Source organism: Cetorhinus maximus, chromosome 21 (genome assembly GCF_964194155.1).
Source record: "Cetorhinus maximus chromosome 21, sCetMax3.hap1.1, whole genome shotgun sequence".
NCBI lineage: Eukaryota > Metazoa > Chordata > Chondrichthyes > Lamniformes > Cetorhinidae > Cetorhinus > Cetorhinus maximus.
The window spans coordinates 69,508,998-69,531,072 of NC_135899.1; the positions used below are offsets into that span (position 1 = coordinate 69,508,998).

Here is a 22,075-nt window from a genome sequence, read left to right on the forward strand (position 1 = left end):
ACTTTCAGTACCTAGTTCACTGGTTGAGCACTTGCCTTTCAATGTCTCTAACAGTGATTTTCCCCTTTGCCTCTTGACAGGGGTTTTCAGAGAGAGAGCAGGTTATAGAGATATGAGGAGAAAAAGCCAGCTTGCTATTATCGGGGAATTACTGGAATCTTCCACACACAGGAGCAAGAAGTTTTGGGTCTTTTTCCTTTCAGGCTAGGAACTATTCTGCTGCACTGCCCTCACAACATCTGGTCAGGATCCAATTTAAAAAGTAGTTGCCAGGCAGCTCCCCTGGTCCAGAACTCCTTTCCGGCACCATCCTGTCTTTCCTGGCACACGCTGTTCCAGGACTGCAACATTGTGTATATATATCTCATCCTGTTACAGTGGACCTGTTCCAGTGGACATGTCTTTCAAACTGCAGCCATTGTAATTTTAATCCACAGTCTAACAGAAATAAAAAGATATGTTCCTTGCAGAATCCCCATCAAATTTCTGACATACGGGGCTGGATTTAATGCAGCCCATTGCGACAGGAACCATGGCGGCTGAGCCCACTTAATTGCCAGAGAGGCCCCATGTTACTCTCCCGGTGATGGGAGAACCTCCCCCGATTAAGTCAGAGGGCCAGAATGGGTTGACGAGGGATTCCCGGCCAGTGGCAGGATGTCAGTCAGGCTCATAAAGAGCCAATTGACATCCGTTATCCTTGAGCCCACTGCAATTTATTGGTGACTTGGGGATTAAATGGAGTCACATGGGCTTTCCTGTGCCACTGTTGAGCTTGCCAGCAGCCTTCCAGGGGACTCCACCATTATCAGGCACTCTGTCGCTGATCGAGGGACCTGTCTTCGGGAAGTAAAGTGGAGCTACCGAAAGCCAGCCCCCACCCTTGCCTCTGATCCATCTGCCCCTCTCTTTCCCCCCCCCACCCCCCAAGACCTTCGTTCCTCAATCTCCATTCTTCCTCACTCAACATCACCTGGGTCCTTCAGCGACCCTGAGTCTCTGGTGGCTGCATTGCTGGCAGCTGCCACCACTCACAATGGAACTGACAGTGAACAAGTGCCAACCTCTGGCTGGCAGCCCTTGGTGTGTGGGACTTCTGCCGAGGTCCTGAATCTCTGGGAAGGCCCGATGATGGTCAGTTAACTGAAGTACCCTTAAGTACCCTGTCTTGCCCATAGAACTGACAGGTTTTCCCCACTGGTTCCCAACCAGTGAAAGAGACCCCTGTTGGCCTGACTACTCCATATAGCTTTAGGAATCACGAGGGATGCTGGGTTCCAGACTTGAATTGAGAAAAGCTGCTGTGGCTCTGATGTACTTGGGGTTTTGATCACACTTGTAAAATAATACCATTGGCTTCATCACCACTGAGATATTGGGTCATGTTAACCTAATCCAACTGGTGGGAAGCTGATAGGCTTCCAGTCAGACATCTGCCTCTCTCTATTGACTTCAGTGGAGAGTTAAAACTGGGCACTAACCCATTTCTACCTGTTTCCTGCAAAGTGGGTTGGGTAAGATTACTGCCATTGTTTATGCATGAGGCACAACAGAAACCACAATGAATGAGCTATTTCAGTTGATTAGGATGGAGGGATGAGAGCTTTGCACATAAGTTATGCATGCATAGAACTAGGTTAAATCTAAGGAGGTTTATCTTTTTGCAGAGAGCTGTCAATCTTTGCAATCTTCCAACTAGGCACTTTACAGCCTTCCGGACTGAATATTGAGTTCAACAATTTTAGATCTTAAACTCCCTCCTCCATCCCCACCTCATTTCCGTTTCTTCCCCCTCCTTTTTGTTTTTTCCAATAATTTATATAGATTTTTCTTTTCCCACCTATTTCCATTATTTTTAATGTATTCCACCGATCATTTATCTATACCTTTTATGCCCTTTTAGTCTTATTTCACCCCACCCCCACTGGAGCTATCTGTACCTTGCTGGTCCTGCTATCCATTCTTAATTAGCACATTCATTTAGATAATATCACCACCTTCAACACCTCTTTGTTCTTTTGTCTGTGACATCTTTTGGTTATCTCCTCCTATCACTGCTTGCTTGTCCCAACAACCACCCCCCACCCACCCTTAAACCAGCTTATATTTCACACCTCTCCTATTTTTACTTAGTTCTGTTTAAGGGTCATGAGGACTCGAAACGTCAACTGTACTCTTCTCCGCCGATGCCGCCAGACCTGCTGAGTTTTTCCAGGTATTTTTTATTTTTTGTTTTGCAAGAAGTTGCTGGCTTGTGTAGAGTGTGTGAATTCACAGCAAGCATTCAAAAGAGAGAAGAACAGCTTCCTAACTGTGGCTGATAGGTGGAATATAGTGTGACATATCTGTGCTTTCCTGGAATGTTTTTGATCACCTTCTGTCATCAGAGAGGTAGATCCCAGATCATCATCTCTCTATTGGCTTGGGGTTTTTTTGTATGCTTTATTTTCTCTCTAAGGAATTACGTGGTGGATGCAATGGGATGTGGTTCATAGTGTTAAATTGTGCCATTTTGGTATGAGATAAATTTGATGAATCAACTGTTACTTGCCTGTCTGTCATTTTTATATTTGTAAATTGAAAACCTCTTTGATCAACTTGTATGTGACAGAGTGAAGCATCTCTTTGAAATGGATTATGCTGTTGACTTCTTTCTTGTTGGTGACTTCCACACATGGCTATAATTAGGTGCGCTTCAAGTAAATAGTCCAAGTTATTGATATGAACCAGCCCCAAAATCAAATCAGTTCTGATACATAACCTGTGAAGTGTTTTGCTGGTTGATTATTTTCAAAATGGGTTTTGCTATAATGTAATAATAGTTGCGACAGCAATCGGGCAAGGCAGGATAATTCCTTTCTAGAAAGGGGTTTAAGCCATCCAATTCAAGCACCAGTATCCTGTGGATTGTTTGCAATACATTTTTCATTGGCATCTAAGTTACATTTTAAATATATTTTGTTATAGCCTATCTTCAAAAGACTAAAAAATCTCTGGCTGACTTGTTCCATTTCAGCAGTCATTCTGAAGCCATCAGATGTGGGGACAATGCCAATAGATCAGCACCAAACTGCAGTGTTAGATGAATCCTGGACTTTGCTTCAGGTCCAGTTTCAAATTGAGTGTTAATGCAGATATGAATTTGTTGATTCCTATATCCCAAGGAGAAATAGTTAAGCCCATAATTGTTGTAAATCTATTGTCTACTCTTGCTACCATTCATTTATCTGTTTTAAAGTTCAATAAATCTGTTTGGTAGATCATAGCCTAAGCCATAGTCTGATGGAATGTTTATTCTGTTGCCTTGCATGTGATGTAGCCATAAGCTGAAATATAGTGACAAGGATTTTCTGTTCAACCCCTGAGCTCACTACAAATACCATATATTATACAAATAGAGGCAGACTCTGGTTTGTAGGAAGTAGAGCTTAAGAGGATGATTTGTCACACTGAACCTGAGAAAATTATCCAGTGCAAAAACCCAAATAATGGCAGCAGAAATTCCAAATCTCTTTACGATGTTCTAGAGACACTACACTGACTCAATTCTGCTTCCACTAAATTTGAATTGTATTTATTGGACTGGAATTTTATTCACTGGAAATGACTGCAAAATTATAAATGAGGAATATTTACCTTTCTAATTTCTGTGAAATCTTCATTTATTACAATTTTAATTTTCTTGGTTGCTTTTATAGTCTTTTTTCTGTATAATTTGACAGCATGTATAAATTGTAAAAAGGAAAACCAAGCTAATTAGCATGCCAGGTCAGTGCTGCAGTGATGTCACTGGCAGGACTAAATCCCTGTGTTCAGTTTTCAGTGCCTGCATTTATCTCCTGAAGGCAAATGGAGTGCAGTTCTGAGCTGGCTGTAAGCAGGATCATCACTTGCAGCTGATTTTAAAAAGCCTGTTTTTTTTTAATTTCTTTATATTGCGTTTTATAACATTTATTAGTAATGCTCAGAAGCATCAGCCAAACTGTGTTCTGGTAGAGGTCCTAAGTGCTGGATTTTCCTATGCTACAGACGGGGAGAGAGAGAGAAAGCGAGAGTGAAAAACTACAAAAATAGATTAAGCACGTTGAAGAATGCCAGCACAGAAGATGGAGTGGGAATTATTAGTGTTAGTTGCATGTGAAGTTAATGAGCAGATATTCACAAACCAAGAGGTTCAGGTATGGTATACGTTCATTTTTAATATTTTGGACCGCCCATGCTTTGGCATATTGTGAAGCTTGAACTGATCGAGCTGCAATCCTTGTTGGTGCAAAGCACATAATATGTGCAATATTATTTGAATAAAAGCAGGGTACAAATTCCAAATGGCTATCTACCTGTACAGCAAATGCATTTAAACTCTTCAGTAACCGTTGCATGTCTGGGATTGCACTTGATTTAGTATATGCCTGGGAAAATATTGGTAGTTAGCATAAAATATATCACTTAAATTTATTCTTACATCTATATATGTTTGGTACTTTATCCTAGGACTCATGACTTTGCAATTTTTTATATAGTTATTCAATAACAATGTTGGAAAGATGTATTTTGCAATGTAATTCAGCTTAAATCTATTTGTATTCGTCTAAGCAACTGCAGCTTCTCTTTTCCCTCACTCTCTTCCTCTGATAAGTGCATCTAATCTTTGTGTCCTATTGAATATTTGCATGTCTTTAGACACATAAACAATAGGACTTTCAAACCCTACATGAGGATTTTTTTTATTATTGAGGCATATAATTGTTGTTTATAAAGTGTTCTGTTTTAAAATACCTTCGGTCCCCTTCCCTCCAGCCAGCCGCATTGGGTGGATTGAAATGCTGAGGGAATGGAATGAAGGAAATGGTGGCAAATGTTCCACCTTTTTAGTTGCAGTCAGTAACACTCTCCTCCTGACAATCTGCAAGGTGACCTTGATCAATATCTGCAGTTGCCCGTGTTTTGTCTTGACCAAAATCCAGGGTGGGCAGTGTTGGAAAAAGAGAAAAGCATCAAAATAATAATTATTTCAAAGGCAATGTCTGGGCAATTTTGAGGTGGAGTGGATTAGGTTGGTGCCTCTGGGACATTGCTTTGTATTTAGTTCTGAGTGATTAGATTGAAACCTACTGTTTCTGATAGCTGTGTGGGTTTTATTAACTCATTATCAAAATGAGTTGTGCAGTCCAACACAATTCCTTATGGACGTGGGCCACATGCCATGTTTTGACACAATTTACATTAAATTGGCTATCACTTGGAGAGACCACAAGGATTAGTGATGTGCAGACGTGTACCTTAGTGCAATGGGTGAGGTTGAATTAAAGTATATTATTGGGACAGAAGTATACTTACTTGTGTGTGATCCAGTCTGGGACTCCTTGATGCCAGCACTGGATTGGCACAAAAACTCAACAAAAAATATAAACTTAGGGCAAAGTGGCTTCTTTCTCTTTTACTTTGTGCTAGCCTTATTTAGACTCTGGCATCAGAATTTAAGCATTTATGCTGCTGACTAATTTGTCTTCCTGAAAAGTTATTATGCATACTTGATGACAAGTGCCTCACATGTTAAAATGGGGATTGAATTACACAGGTGGGCTCTGGCCCGACTTGTACCTGAAGAGATTATTAACAAAATGAGAGTGCACAAATTTCAAAGCAATCTTGTTACATGGGTTAAAAATTGATTGGAAGGTTGGAGGCAGAAAGTATGACAAAAGGGGCCTAGTCTAATTGGTGGGATTTGTCTAAGGGTGTTGTTCCCAGGCAGGGTTCTGTACTGGGGCCTCAGCTTTTCACTTTTTATCAATGACTTGGGTCCAAGTTTGCAGCTAACAAAGTTAAGAGGCACAAAAAGTAATACAGTTGGGAAAAGGAAGTTACAAAAAGACATTCACTAATTGAATGAATGAGTAAAATTGTGGTAAATGGAGTTCAACGTAGAGGCCTATGAAATTGCCTACTTTGAGTTCAAGAAAGATAAATCTGAATGGGGGAATAACTTGTTTGTGTGAGTGGCACCAGGCAGACTTGTGCTGATTCCCTCTAGGCAGATAGCGGCAAGGGCCGCTACATGTGCAGCCTGCGTGGTGTTCTTCGTTGATATCATTGAAGGATGCCATTCAGTTAGAGGCCTGGGGTGCTGCCTGCCCAGTGAATCCACCAGTTACACGAACAAATTTCTCCCTCAGCCTGTTTTAAATGGTGAGAAACTAGGAAATGTTGAGCAGAGATTTGGGTGTCCACGTACACCTCACTAAAAGCGAGCAGGCAGGTATCAAAAAGCAATCAAGAAGGTTAATGATCTCAATCGGGCTGAAGTACAGAGGAGAGGATGTACTGCTTCAGTTGACACTACTTTGAGTCCTGCATTCAGTTCTTGACACTGCATCTCAGGAAGGGTATATTAGCCATGTAAGGGGTGCAGCACAGATGCACCAGAATGATACTGGGATCTAAATTGTGAGGACAAGTTGAATAAATGTGGCTTGTTTTCCTGTTGAATATGGAAAACTGAGAAGTGATCTAATTGATGTATTTAACATAAAATGATTTGTTAGGGTGATAAAGAAAATCTAATTCCTCTCGTGGAGGAATCCAGAGCAAGAAACAATAATAAAATTAAAGCTAGGCCATTTAGCAGTGTACTCAGCAAGAACTTCTTTACACCCACAGGGTAGTAGAAATCTGGAATATTCCTTTCCCCAAAAGGTGGTGGATGTTGCTTCAGTTGAAGCTTTCAAGACTGTGATTGATAGAACTATTTTAGGTAAGGGTAATGAGAGATGATGAGCAATGTTCCCACTAAGGTGTGTGGCCATGCACCAATCCGGAATATACCAGGCATGGAACAAACAGTTTGCGCATAACCAATGTTCCCTCCAAGATGTGTGCATTCATGGTCTCACGGCAATTTTAAAGGGACTGCACAATGCAATAAGCAGGTCGCACACAGAAAAGAGCAATTAAAGGGAATATTGAAGTGGAGCAAAGGGAATATTGAAATGGAGCAAAGGTGATTAAGTGGGGTTGTGGTACACATTAGCTATGATCTAATTAAATGGTGGAACAGGTTGGATGGGCTGATAGGCCTATTCCTGTTCCTGTGTTTAATCCCACTTCACCAGGAAGCTACAATTGGTCTGACTGCCCATATGCAATGTTATGAGATACTGACACTGTAGAGAAATGATTTTCCAAATAGTGCTTGGCATTGAGGATTGGAGGCTAAATTTTTTCTTGATACCATTTTGAATAATAGAACATCTGTCACTTAGGATTGTGAAGTATATAGACTTTATGTGCAACTTGCCAGCTGTTCAGATGTGTGAAGTGCTGCATTAAGACTCATAACAAATAAGGCACTTTTAAGTCCCCACTCAAATCTGCTTATAAACCATCTTTATTCACCTGCATTCTATTTTTAAAAAGCTGAAAAGTTATGGAACAATTAGTTCAAATATTAAGTAGTTGTGATTTTAAACTATTTAATGCCTTATTATTTAACATTGCTGTTTAATAAATCAAAAATCTCCTATTAATTAAGTTGCTGTTCTTTGACATCTCTAATTTGCCAAAGGGCTACTATTAGCTGTGGTATTTAATCCCTATTGAACTATATTAAAGATTTCAATTTTTAATTAAAGTGCTGCCAATAAAATAATATTGTGATTACCTCCACAAGAGCCTTTGAAAACTATCCACAAAAAGCAAGTTCTGGAAACATGGGGAAGGAAGAAGTGCTCATTTATTAAATAGATAGTCCTAAATAATATAATTTGTATCTGAGGCTATGGTACCAGCGTATCTTTATAATAGTTTAACTTATTACCGTGGAAGGGAAATTATACTACGTGGGCTTTATTTAATATGGGAAAGTTATCAGCCAGGGGTCATTGGCTCTCATTCATCATGATTAACCTATAATAAACCACACTGTAAACAACCTAAATGAGCATTTTCTATCTCTAAAGTTTGAAGGACACTAAGATTTTAAAATGTGGATTTAATGTAAGTTAATAGGAAAAATAATGGGACTTGGGATAGACAAAACTCAAAGATCAAATGCTTTCTTCTTCGGAGTATTAGAAGATATAGCTGAGGATATTGCATGTGTTTGTGTCTTAATTTTCCAAAGCTCCCTAGATTCATGAATTAAGGCTTTGGTTCGAAAAATTTCAAATGTCACTCCCATTTTTTCTAAGAAGGGAGGGAGAGCCCATTTATAGACCCATCAATTTCACAGTTACTGCAGTTACTGAAATCTAACATTTTTTTTAAAAAAAGCATGACTGAGTACCTCGACAGGTATGAACTGATCAAAGAGGATCCGTGTGGATTTGGGAAGAGTAGGCCATGTGTAACTAATGTAATTTCAGTTTTTGCAGAGATCACTAGCATGGTGTTTAGGGAATTATCTATGGATGTTGTCTACATGGGCTTTCAGAAGCCAATTGACAAAGTTCAGCAAAAGAGATTATAGCAAAAATGAAAACGCAGAATTGGAAGTAGCCTTCTGACATTAGTTGGGTGGCAGGAGGCAGAGATTGGGGATATATGCAATGTGCTTTGATTGCTGGGATGTCACAAAGGATCTGTTCTAGTGACTCAGATTTTAACCATAAATATTAATGAATTGAATGAAAGGATAAAGAGTTGTATTATCTAGGTTTATAGATTACACTAATTTAGGAGGTTGGGTAAGTTGTTTGGATGGGAGGAGCGAGTTACAATGGAGCATAGACAGACTAAGTGGGCGGAATCGTCCCAGGTGTGCACCAAGTGCAGTGGCGGGTATGAAAAATGGCATTTTACCTGCTGGCCACAATGGCGGATTTTCACGACGTATTGTCTGCTTTCTGCCTCATTAATTATGCAGCCACAGGACACATGCCATCTTGCTGGCGGGGCGGCCTCTGAATCACCTGCTGGGGTGTTACCTCACCATTTCTACACTCCAGGTGCCATATCTAAACTACAGTTGTGCACACAGTTTTCAGTACTTGCAGCCCAGGACTGCTCCAGTGAAAGCCGAGGAGAGTTCAGTAACCTGTCACTGGAATGTCTTTTGGAGGCCTAATGTAGTGTCTTCCACCCCCACTGTGGCCACAGAAGGCCCAGCATTCTCATCACTCCAGCTTAGGAGGTGGTGGAAGAGGTGGTCAGTGCCAATGCTGCACAGAAGCGGTTGGCCATACAGTGCAGAAAGAGGATGAATGATCTTAACTGTGCCACTAGGGTAAGGCAACCATCTCTTCACTCTAAGCTCTCACGCACACTCACAGGGCCATCACACATTCACTGGCATCCCACTCACTGCCAGCTCAAGGGACATCACCACTCTCTATCTCACACACACCCTCACATCTCCATCTGGCCTCATCCTCTGGAGACTGGCTCCTCAGCCCTCGCCATCTTGAGGCCACTTGCACAGATAAACATGTGTCCCCACACAGATCTTGGGATAATAACCCCCCTTCTCTGGTACAGCCCTATTCCTGCAGCCCCTTCCCTTGCCTGAGGCCACTTCTACCCCTTCCCCATGCAAGCCCTAGCCCTGCAACCGTTGAAAAGCCACCTCTGCCTTATGGCTGGCCTGTTAGGCATGGACCTGCTCGTGAGCCCCCTAAAAGTGATGTGGTGCTGCCTGTGAAACCTGGTGCTGGTAACAGCGAGTGCTGCCTGAAGCAAAGTAGGTAAACAAACCTCAAAGTCCCAAGTGAAGTGCAGCTCACCAGGTGCATGTCGCTTATGTACAGTTGTGAAACACGCCAACGTGCCCAGATGATCCAGTGCGGAGGGGGTGATTCCGGCGAGCAGGGCTTATAACGCGATTCTAAAGGATTGAAATTAGGTTCCTGACATGCGGTGGAGGGAAATGCAGTCTGCCGTTGATGGGTGGAGCGGACAATTGCAAACTGGTTTCGTGACCGCACAAAACCGATGATTGGCCTTCTCACTGTATTGCCCACTCATGCCCTCCACCAATGGGACCAGATGATTCTGCCCAGTGAGTGGTGGAAAAACAAAGGCTGATGGAGTTCAATGTGGGGAAGTTTGAGGTCATCTATTTTGGGTTCGAGAAAGACAAATTGGAATTTTTTTTTCATGTTGAAGACTAACTTGGGGGAGGGGAGGTGCATGTAAAATGTCGGGTGGCTAGCTCACCACCACCTCCTTCACCAAACCTGTTCCCGATGATATGGGGGTTTGGTAAGACACCCACTAGGCCACCTACTCTTAAGCCTATTCAGTCCCTTAACTGCCCAATTAAGGGCCTCAAATCACCCACACTGCCATAAAATGCTGCATAGGGGCAGGCGGGCCAGAGTGCAAAGGGCTTTTTTTGAAAAGGCAAGATTGAAGTGGGGGCAAATCAATTGAGGGGTTCCCTATGCACACCAGGGCACTGCCCCTTTACTCTTCTCCCCCCCACCCCCCCCAAACAACCCTTTGTTCCTCCCCACCTCCAAAACCCATATACTCTGTCCCCAAGGTGGCCGATTTCCTCCTGTCCCCAAGGTTTGGAACTTAATTCACTCGGGGATCCATTGTTGCTCTTTGTGGAGATGTTTGTAGTCCCTGCAGAGCCCGCGACTGATTTCTGACGCTGCTGCCACTGCTAGAGCACTGATTGGCTGGCAGTTCTCGAGAGCAGGACTTCCTATCCAGTGAAGGATGGAAGTCTGACCCTCAGCCTGTTTATACTGACCCAGCATATTACCGCTGCCAGGACAGGTTTTTTTAAATCAGTCCGTTCGGGACCAGCTTTTCTTCCGGGGGTTGGGGGTGGGGGTGGCAAGCAGTATGTCCCCCTATAAAATCCAGCCCCATACTATGTGTTGCATTCAGTTTTGGGCACTAAATCTCAGGGAAATTATGCTGACCTTGAGTGGGTACACTGTGATTCACCAGAATTGTAGCATGCTTAAGGATTAAATTCCAAGTACAGTTTTCATAAACTTGGTTTTTAGTCCCCTGAGCTTAGAATGTTTAGGGGTTCTCTAATTTAAAGGCTCAGAATGAAAAACATATTTGATAGTGTAGATACGGATGAAGTTTGGTGGTGGAATCCAGAGCAAGGAGACATTTGATGGAATTTTAAGGCCCCCCCAGAGAAGCGGATTGGCTAGCTGGGGGGGCTGTAAAATCAACTGCCATGGCTGTGGTGCCATGCCTGTTGCCTGCCCACTTCCTCTGCTACTTTACTGTGGCGGGTTAGGTGCAGGAATTGTACAAAGGCCATTTACATTTCTTAAGCCAGTTCTGGCCAGCAGAGATGACCTGCCCTTGAGCTAATTGTGGCTCTTAAGATACCAATTAATGGCCACTTAAGTGCTTCTTTCTGTCACTGCTGGTATTTTTACCAGAGGTGTGAGGTTTTGATAGTCTGTTTGCAGGCTGAGGGGTATGTCCCTCCTGTTCGGGCACCCTGTGCTTAATGGAGGCCTCCCAACCTTATCTCCAGGGCTTGCCAGCCTGGCCACATCGAAATCCAAGACTTAGCTAGGTGTCTGAATCCATGGCTCTTCTTCAGTGGAGACTGCCTGTTGTACCCGTAGTGATTGCCACTCCAGGTGGCACTGCTGGGACTAGAGAGCTGCCAGTTATTTGTTTGGACATCAGCTCTGGGGTGGGACTTCCTCCCCAATGGGGGCAGAAGCCTCTTCCTGAGCCTATTAATGATCCTCTGTTAAACCACTACAGAACAACCTTGCCAAACAGAGGTGGGCTCACCCTCTTCTTTCAGGCTGAGGTGGAGGAACAGGGCCACTGCCTCTGCATAAAGGTCTGGTCATTAAAACTAATGTCAGGGGGACTAAGTCTTTGCTCTTTAAAGCCTAGATTTTATGTATATAAAAAAAAATGACTGAAGCCATGGCTGACCATAACTCAAACAAAAGGAACATTCCAGCATTCAGAAGTTGACACCTCACTATCTCAAAAGAGATGCGATTGACCCCTGTGAATGGAGAGACACAATTCCCAGGGAATTGTACAAAGGCCATTTACATTTCTTAAGCCAGTTCTGGCCAGCAGAGATGACCAGTCTGCAAGGACAAAGGACCCTGAAACCTCTTTTGAAATCCTTAATGGTTGAAACATTACCAATCTCAAGAATCCAGACGAAGGAATGTACATCCATTGTCCAAACCAAATTGGAGAGGTGGGAGTCACGTGGCACACAACCCCCCCACCCCTGCATTCCCCCCCCTTCCACCACAAGCTGGTGGAACATGTAATATTGCCTTGTGGAGGCTGCCAAGCTTAGACTGCCAACTTCTATCTAGCAACCAGTAGTTCAGAAAAAGGGTTCTGTCCAGATTTGAATACCTACACTGCTTCTACTGGAAGTTCTGTATCATCACCTACAAAACTAATTCATCTCTGCATGCCCATCTCATTGTGGAAGGCCTGCTGACCTCTGTAGGAATACACCATTGGACTTTTTGATTCTGGAATCTGGACTCGCATCAAACCATAATTCTTTTCTCTGTTGTCTTTGCCCTGTACCTCTTTCTTTTCTTTGACCCTCAGTTAGTGTATGAATGAAAAATAGGTCAAGTTGTTACCCTCTTCTCACGTTTGTGCGTATGTAAATAGGATGAACTAAAAGGGTTAACTTATCTCGAGTTTGCTGTGCGATTTTAATAGAGAATTGGATCACACCAAAACTGAGGGGTTGGGAAAAAATACACCACCACTTATGAAGGGGGATATCAAAATCAAAACACCTTTCTATTTACGGATGGGTAGTGAGAGAAATCGGAGCTGTTAAATTAAACCCCTCCTGTCTGTAACACTAGGCCATTTAGAAGTGAAATTGAGGTGCATGTTTTCACCCCACAGTTAATGGAACTCTTGAATTCTCTCTTTCTCCAGAAACCCATGAATGCTGGGCTAGTTGAAAATTTCAGGCATGAGATTGATAGATTTTTTTTGTTAGGTAAGGACATCGAGGGTTATGGAGTTAATGTACAGATCTATTGTGATGTAGTGAGGGTCTGCATGGCCTATCCCTGTTCTTATATTATGTTCTTTGGCTCACGGATTTGATATTACATACAAACAGTGCAAATAGTATAGCTATATTGTACTGGCTCTTCCTACATGTGCACTGCAGAACCAGTCTCATTCCCTTAAGTTAGCATGTCTGATTTGGTGAGCGCACAGGAGGCAATATTGAGATGGAACATTTCAGTATCACTTCTACACAAATCACTACTTTTAAATGAATATGGCACATTATGTTAAAGCTGGAGTTTTTCCCTAAATAATTTAACTGCTTTTAGATTAGAATGCAATACTGCTGTTTAATAATGGCTGATTGTGAAGAGTAGTCTAGTGAATGTTGATGTTGCAAAGCTTGCCAGTGACTCAAACTTCTTAAAAAAAATAGTACTGTATTTGTAATTTGCAAGATACCTATTGTAGGTAAACACTTCTCCAATTGTTGTGTTTATTCCACATGGTTAAGATATGTTGAGGCCCCTATCTAGGGAACTCATAAATATCCCTGTACATTTCTGAGAATTTGTTTTTTGTTCATAAACCTGTGACATGTGACTTCAGCTTAACATGCTTTATCTAGCGCACCGTCCCTTTTCCTTTTTTGCTTGCTTCTTTATCTTCTTGCAGTGGCACCTGTTATGTTAACTTTACTTGTGAAAGCGGGCAAGAGAAATCGTTTCTCCTAAGTGTCAGGTCTGTTTTTGACTGAATTTTCCTGATACAACCACAAACTTATTCAAAATTATTTGCTGATGTTTCTGGAATTCAAATGTCTCTCCTTGTTGGCATCTAAGAATAAGAAACTGTATTAGTTTTCTGTTCTATTTGGCAAATATGGTTCCTGGTACCATGTGTCAGGTTGGACATCCTTTGATATCCCCCTATTTAGACAATTAATGTCTTTAATGTTAATGTATTTTCTCCCTTCCCTTCAAATATCTATAAGAATGCTCTATCTCAAAAAATGATTCCCTCATAGCTCAAGAAATATTCATTTTAGAGAGAAATCTATATATTTGTAAGTAATTGGATTGTCTTGAGGTTTTATGCCTGAAGAAAACTTCTCTAAATATTATATGTACTAAACTCTTGGAACTGAATGAATTTTCCTCCTGTGGCATCATACTTTGTTGTTTAGCTCAAAGCAGAAAAATAGCAAGTTGAAGAAACTAGGAACATAGAAATCAGAAGTAAGGAAAGCGGTTGGAAAACTATCAATGAACAACTGCTAAGAATTTGCAAAAACATTTATAAATGACCAATATAAGATATGCTAGAATTTGTTTTAACTAATTAAGTGACTTTTTAAAAAATTCATCCAACAATTTTGTACTGCAACTGAAACTTTTGATGTCCAAAGTACAATTTGAATCAAAGCATAAAAATAATACAAATTAGATTTACATGATTAAATTTAACTGTAAAGCTGTCTTTTATGCTCTTTAATACCCTTGTTATTGTTTATACTTGAAGGGCTCAGTCCCTTCTAAAAGCCTGGGCATGGACTTCAATTTTTTACCCAGAATTGTGTCTCTGTTAGCTGAAGGTCTCCAGGTGGCATTTATTGCCTAATCATAGTTGCTTTAAGAAGGAGCTTGCCTCCTTAAACCATTTTCTCTTTGTAGTGGTTTAATATAATTAAGTCATTTGCTACACCACTTCAGAGCGCAGTTAAGAGACAACATGGTTGTGTGGAACCAGAGTCACGTATAGGTTTCCTTCCATAGAGGACAGTTGTGTAATCATTGGGTTTTAGGATAATCCAGTAGTTTCACGGTCACTTTTATTTTACCGATAACAGCTTTCTTTTCCTTTCCAGATGTTTTCTTCATAAATTCAAATTCTCAAACTGGGATTTTACCTTGTTCTCTGCATTGTTAGTCAAATTATATAATAAATACACTACCGTATTCTCATTCCACATTCCTTACTTTTGGTTTGTATGTTCTTTGTTTCTTTATGCTCATTAGGAAAGGGCTGTGATGACGCGAAGAACCCTCTATTTGTTTGTTACATATTAGAATGCTCCTGTTAGTATAAAACATGTTTGCTCCCATTTCCAATATAAGCAATACTAATATCTATTAGTATCGCATCATAATAAGACTATTTTACTTCAGATTTATTTGGCAGTTTATTATACAATAGAAAACTATGAAATGCAATTGTTGATCTCCTGTGGCATTGCACAAAGGGAATCCATATCAAGTGTGGTCTTCGGATAACGTGGCGTTAAAGGCCAAGTGATAGTTGGATCATGGCAAGGGGACATAATTCATTCCCCATTTTAAAGTTGTATATTATTTGCTTGTTTTGATATCACAGTAATTTCGCACATCCACATTTATAATGGAAGCTATGTGCTTTATTATTACATATCTTGTAAGTTGTTAAGTGAGAGCAGACTGGAATGGGCATTGCATCTCATGAAATTTGCCCCAGTTTGCACATTCTAAATGGTTCCAAGATGAGCTCAACCCTCAGATTGCCATGGATAAAGCACCTGCTCAGTGTAGTATTTAATCCAACACAAATTTGTAAGTGCTCTAGCCAACACGATGTGATTCCAAGCCAGCATGCCTCGGCAGGATTTCTCCACAGCCATGTTATTTCCAGGTGTTACCATTGACTTTTACATAGCATGTATTCAAATTTTCCACAGAGACCATCGTAACACTGAGGTATTGAAGACATTCCATGTTTCACTCTCCGACTTGTGAAAGTAGACAATGGTTATTGCAAAGAGGCCATGTCGAGATCCCTGCTAATTTAATCTGCAACATTTTGTACAAATGGCAAAGTTAAGTTTCAGTAGAGTAGTCGTCTCAATAAAAGCATTAAATATGGCCTAGTGGTGAAATCAAAATAAAATATGACATTTATTCTGATCTAGTTATAAAGTGATTTAGAATATTGTGCCTGGAGTGGTGCGACAAACTATCACGTGGTTCTGTTATCTTTCAACCTGTTAAATTATTTTTTTTTTAGTGTGAATCATAAGTTGTCACTTTTACTGTGAGTACTACTGACTGAATTATTCAGCATGAATCATCAGGGGCTGATCTACTTGCAGCAAGGAGTCATATTCCTGCTCTCATTCAGGCATGTCAGAGAATTCAGAGCCAAGGAGTAACAGCATAGCTGATACTAGATTTTTGTATCACAGAGGGATAATTGTGATGATTAGGTGCTAAATACAGCAACCATTGCAATGAGCTGATGTAGGAGTCTCCACATATTATGTAATTGCCTAGTGACTAATTCACAGCAAGTGATCTTATTGTGAATAATTATTAAAGAGAGTTCCTAGAGCCTGTGGTAGTAGAGCATCAGACATAGTTCTGTTGAAGACACTGGTTCCTCCACACCAACTTTTCAACATGGAGAGTTTCCAATCTTTCTTGGGCTACCTGGGGAGATGTGGTGAGTGGGGGAAAAACCTGAGGCAAGGAGGAGATAATCAAATAATATAGGTATTTGACAGAAGTTGGGGGAGTAATTGCCTGTTGGCCATCTTGGCTGGCTAATACCTCTTAACCATTCCTGTGAAGCGCCTTGGGACATTTCTATTACGTTGAATAAAAGTTGTTGGAACACCAGCTCCTGGCAGCCTTAACAGTCTGTTGTGTTGCTGAGTAGAGCTTTGCCAGGGGGAACGGGAAAGAATTACTCCTACCAACTTTTCTTGTCTGTGTAGTATATTGTAATGGGTCAAATGGGATTGCTAAATTACTACCAACAGTGCTAAATAATTTGGAAAATTTGTTTACTGACCTTCTGTTCATTGGGCACAAGGTTAAAACAGTCAAAACTGTTTTAATGCAGGACCCTTTAATGTGAGTAATGAAGGTCTAATCTTGAGCTGACTTCAAGCACATACTTAGTGGACAGGCATTTAATCCATGACAAACCTTCTGTCTCTTTTCAATGTCACTATTTAAGTAAACTGTTGCTCACTTAACTGTAAGTCTTTGGATACTTGGGAATCACATTGTAATTGAGCTGATAACTCTGATGTTCACAAGCTGCCTGTCTGCTGCTTGTAGCAAGAACCGTTCCACATTCTTTGTTATGAGGCACTAAACTTCTCAGTGGCAGCTAATATCTTTTTGTGAGCCATATCATGATACAAGGACATTGCAGCTTGCCTGCCTCTTAATTTTCTCCTCTGTTAAAATTTGGTTGACTTCTGCAGAAGGATCAACTCATGAGCAGAAGTAATCCTCTAGTAGCTTATTGAAGTAAACACTCTTCGGGCTAAATTTTATCAACCCTCTAGGGATATGCCAAGAGTTGGAGAGGGGCCCCTGAGATGGCAAGGAAGGAAGTGATGGAGTGCCTGTCATCTAACCTCCACCATGTCATCTTGCTTGTAGCAGTGAAGGTGGCAGATGGCTCTCCTGCACAGAGGCCAATTATGCCACATAGGTAATCTCCTACTTGGGCAATCATTGGCCCATACGGACAATGGCTGATCTTGTGGCAACAGGCCTGCTTTCACCCACCACCAACCACCCCCCACTTCGCCAGAGTCTGCCTGATGGGTCCAGCGCCCCCAAACCCCATTCACTTGGTTTGTTGGGCAGTGTCCTTCCGTGGCATCCTGTTCTTCCAGGTGCAGTCCCAGCAGCAGCCAGCTGGCAGTTCTGCTGTCCCTCCGATTAAGTCGGCAGTTCCTGCGGGTGGATCGCTGTCCTTAATAGGGATGGCCACCCTGAGATCCACCAATTCATTTTATGTGACCCTGGAGCGCCAAAGTGGGGCACACCCCACTCCCTCACACTTCTGGGTCTGTCGGTGACACCTTCGCCACAATAACGAAATTCCGGCAGTCGTGTGTGTGCATAAACCTGGACATAAATGCTGCCAGGTTGTTCAAATGCAAACATTGGATTAGACACTGCATTTTCATCTCTGGAACCCAGTCCAAGCTAGACTGTTGAATGAAAAATGACTGGTGGCTGTAAGGGTCCAAAACTAAATTAATTCGGGCAGTCTTAATGCAGTTTTATTGCTGACAAAGGCCGTAGCTCTGAAACATTAACCCTTCTTTCCTTCAACAGTGTTCTCAGTGTTTTCTGTCAATTCAATACCTCTTTCTTAGGCATAAGGCTATACCACAAAATTTCTCTAATTAGCAAACTTGCTCAAAGGCCACATGATAATGGGTGCGAGAGATGAAAACAGTGTCAGTGTTGCAATAGGGATGATTTTTTGAGGGTGGTATTGACAAATGCTGGGGCAGAATAGACAGTTTTATTCTGCTTCTGGCAGTGCAGTACCTGACCTGAATGTCTTTGTCTTTGATTTTTAACACAGGGGGCAGGATTTTCTTCTTCAAGTCAGGAAGTGAGAGATGGTCCATTTCTTGACATAGCGTCCCTGACTTTGAAAGTCAGCCCATCCGCATGGAATTTTTCATCTTCCAGACTCTGGGCTGGCTGGAGTCATAGCTGTTGCTTCCTGATGCAGGCCCCACATGAAAATGAAGGTGGGCAAATACTGATGTGGCAGGTTAGAAGGCCTGCCTCTGTTCGCTGGGACATTGGCCTCTACATGGTGCTTAGGTCGCCTAACCCTCAGCCTTTACCCCCACATGCCCCCATATTCCCTTCATGCCCCCATGCATCCTCTACACCTCTTCCATACTCCTATGCCCACTCACCCAGTATCTACTATGTATAGCACTCATGAGCCCTGTAACTCCGGGAAGTCTTTGCAATCCTCATGCAATTTTTTTTAAAACACAGTAATTCAAACTCCAGTTGAAAAGAATCATCCCCTTTAGCTCATAAACTGTCAGTCAAACACGCAGCCGTTGAAGCTTCCCTGGAAAAAAAACACTTTCCCTCTCAAGTGTTCATTAATCTGTCAAAATAAACAGCAATTCAAAACCTCTTAAATGTTTAATCCTATTACCTGTTCATAAAACTCTCAATCACAAAGCACACTGTCCCCTCCACTGCTTTGTCGACAACATCTGCTGAACTAGATTCATTAGTGGAGCTTCGAACTCAGCCATATATTCATAATTGGATTACACTGCATAGCCGAATATACAAACACTACAGAGCTCAAACAATAGCATTTGAGGTTGCCTATCCAAATGTCAAGCCATTTGCTCCTTTTTTAAAGGTGCAATGCAATTTTAATCAAAGAAGTCTAGCATCTATTCAATTTTTGTTTTCAAATCTCAACAGATCTCTGGACTTTAAATCAATGTAAACCCAAAGCACAGTGTCCAAAAGATCCATTTAAATCAGATTCCCAATACTGTTGAATGTATTCACTAGATAAAGTACTCGAATATATGTGAACACTTTTACACAATGCTGGTCAATTTAATGATCACTTACCTATGATCAATTATTGCATTGAAAACCTTTTAAATCATCATACACCATTACATTATGGTATTTGAAGTTGGCAAGACTTTTTAAACTTATCTGTCAAAAGGATTCTGACTCCAGAGCAGGCTTCCCCAAGGTTCATGAATTGACTCACCCGGTGTGGTTCACACAGTCTTCAGAATCCCATCCACCCTGACGAAAATACCAATGCCGTGGAAAATTGCATTTGCCACAGGCTTTTAAATGGCGACCCCGGTGTCACTTTGAGTGTCAGGTCATGACTCGCCATGTTTCCTGTCCCAGGGAAAATGTTGTCCATCAGTAAAGACATGGTAATTATAAAATTGCGGCCCTATGTGCCTTCAGTTTGGGCCTCCCGAAATGGGTTCTTTCAGCGTCAGGAGGGGAAAATCCAGCCCAGAGCGGTTGACATGGGAAGCTTCCCAATACAGAAAATATGCTGATCACAACCTTGCTCAGGAGATAGCTGAATAAGAGTTCTTAGTTTATGGTGTTCTTATTTCTCCCCACTGATATTTTTTAAATGATTGACTCTCAAGATGTGAGTGTTGTTGGCACTTATGTCAATGACAACATGTGTGTCAGATGTGGCTCTGCATTGGAGAGTTTTACCCTAATCCCCACTGACTTCAGTTTTGCTCAGACTCTTTGAATTTATGTGCCTTAATGTCATAGGCATTCTCCCATCAACTCTGAAAGTCAGCTCCTCTATCTATGGCTGGACTAAGGCTGTAATGAAATCTGAAGCTGGGCAGTTCTGGAAGAACCCAAACTGTGACTTTAATAGTAATGTTGGTGACTCCTTTCATTACTTTGCTGAAAACTGGAAGTAGGCTAATGGAACTGGGTTGGATTTTCTTATTCTTTGCAGGCATTATATACCTGGGCAATTGGATGGGTTGGACTTGTACCTGGGCAATTTTCCACATGGTCTGGTAGATGCCTATGCTTGCAGCGCTGTTCTAACAGCTTGTTTAGGGGCTCTACTCTTGCTGAAGATGGTTGCAAATGTTCATGTCTGGTCTTTTGTACTCATATGCTCAGCTTTGCAATTGTTAAAGATGGGATAGACATGGGCCACCCTCCTCTCATTTGCCTAATTCTCCTCCTCCATTCATGACTAGATGCGGCGGAGCTTTAACCTGACCTGTTGGTTGTGGGATTCCTTAGCTTTGACTTCAGCATGCTGCTTTCGGTGTTTAACATACATGTGGTCCTGTTTTGTAGCTTTGCTAAGTTGACATCTCATTGTCAGTTATGCCTGGTCCAGTTTCATTCTTGTTATTCTTCGTAGTGCTTTGGTATAACTGAGTGGTTGCTAGGTCGCTTCAGTGAGCAGTTAAGAGTTGAGCATTTTGGAGTGGATCAGCAGTCGCCTATATAGCCCATTTCATTTTTAGATTTCTTTTTAGCTGAATTCAAATTGTCAAACTGCTATGGTGGGATCTGAATTCTGTTCTCTGAATTATTCATCCTGGCCTCTGGATGACTAATCTACTAACGTCACCACTACGTTACCATACTCTCATCGTTGCTACCCTAGCTGAGGTTAGAATGTTTGTAGATAAACTAGGTAATTAGTCAAAGGCAATACAATGTACTGCTCAGATACCATTTGGATTACAGTGGATAATTCTGATTGCCGTATCACAATACACATGTACGTACATTGCAAAGGGTTTAGAGCAGAGCAATGAGATTGATGTCAAATATAGAGGTTGAGTTTTGAAGAATTATTCGGGGGAAAAACTGGAATTGTACACCCATCTAGCTGGTTAACAAAAGTTGGATCGTTTACTAGCATTAAAATCATTAGCTTTAATACAAACCTTGAACGCTGCCAATTTTTTTTTTCCTGCCAATTTGCTTTTAAATTCTCTCTTCACCCCACTCCTCAAGCTTGCAACCTGACTGGAATCCTGTTCCCTTATCTTTGTAGTGAAGGAGCCATACTGCGTATAGACAATGGCCAGGATTTTGTGAGGAACCCCTGTCGGTTCCATGGAGGCCTGACTGAATAGAGTGCTCTTCAGGCACCTCCTAGGCCGCCATCGAGCCTTCCCCGTAGTTGAGGTCCCTGGTGGCAGAAGTCCTGCCCACCGAGGGAGTTGCCAGCCAATCAGAGGTTGGCAGTTTGTTATTACCACAAGCACCAGCAGGAGTAGTGGCTGCTGGTGGCACTGCACCCACCAGAGGCCCAATGTCACAGAAGGACCTCAGACCACAGGCAAGTGAAGGTGGGATGGGGGTCACTGGGGTGGGGTTTGGGGAGGGGGCGTTGGAGGCAAGGGCAGGGGGTGGCTTTAAGTGCCCCCCACCCATCCCGCCCCGTCCCGCCCCCAAGTTTCCTGGTGCCAGGTCCCTTGATCAGGTACAGAGACCTATGCGGCCTCCATTTAATCCCTGAGTTGCCACTAAATTGCAGTGGGATCAGGGATAATGAGTGTCACTTGGTACATTAATGACCCTAATTGACATCCAGCCGCTGGTGGTGGGAAATCCCACATCAGTCCCTTGTGCCCTCTGACTTAACCAGGGGAGGTTTTCCCACCACTGGGAGGCTGACGCTGGCCCCCTCCCACAATTAAGTGGGCCTGGCTGCCATTTTTTCCATCACAATGTTTTTCACCATAGTGACTACAGTGTGCACCTTCTGCTGGATTCAATGCAGCAACTCATTAAAGTTTGCTTCAACAATGCCTCCCAGC

The 22,075-nt window shown here is 42.1% G+C and overlaps 1 protein-coding gene across 3 annotated transcripts in view; it reads left to right on the plus strand.

Annotated features, from left to right (window-relative positions):
- Positions 1 to 22,075, plus strand: part of LOC144695969 (calcipressin-2-like) — a 183,761-nt gene that overhangs the window by 57,274 nt on the left and 104,412 nt on the right. The window contains exon 1 of one of the 3 annotated variants that reach the window (XM_078567094.1): positions 3,073 to 4,178. The exons of the other annotated variants lie outside the window; for them this stretch is intronic. Within the exon in view, the coding sequence (XP_078423220.1) occupies positions 4,092 to 4,178 (87 nt within the window). The 5' untranslated portion in view covers positions 3,073 to 4,091. Of the gene's footprint in view, positions 1 to 3,072; positions 4,179 to 22,075 lie in introns of those variants that run through there. 3 annotated transcript variants of the gene reach the window in all.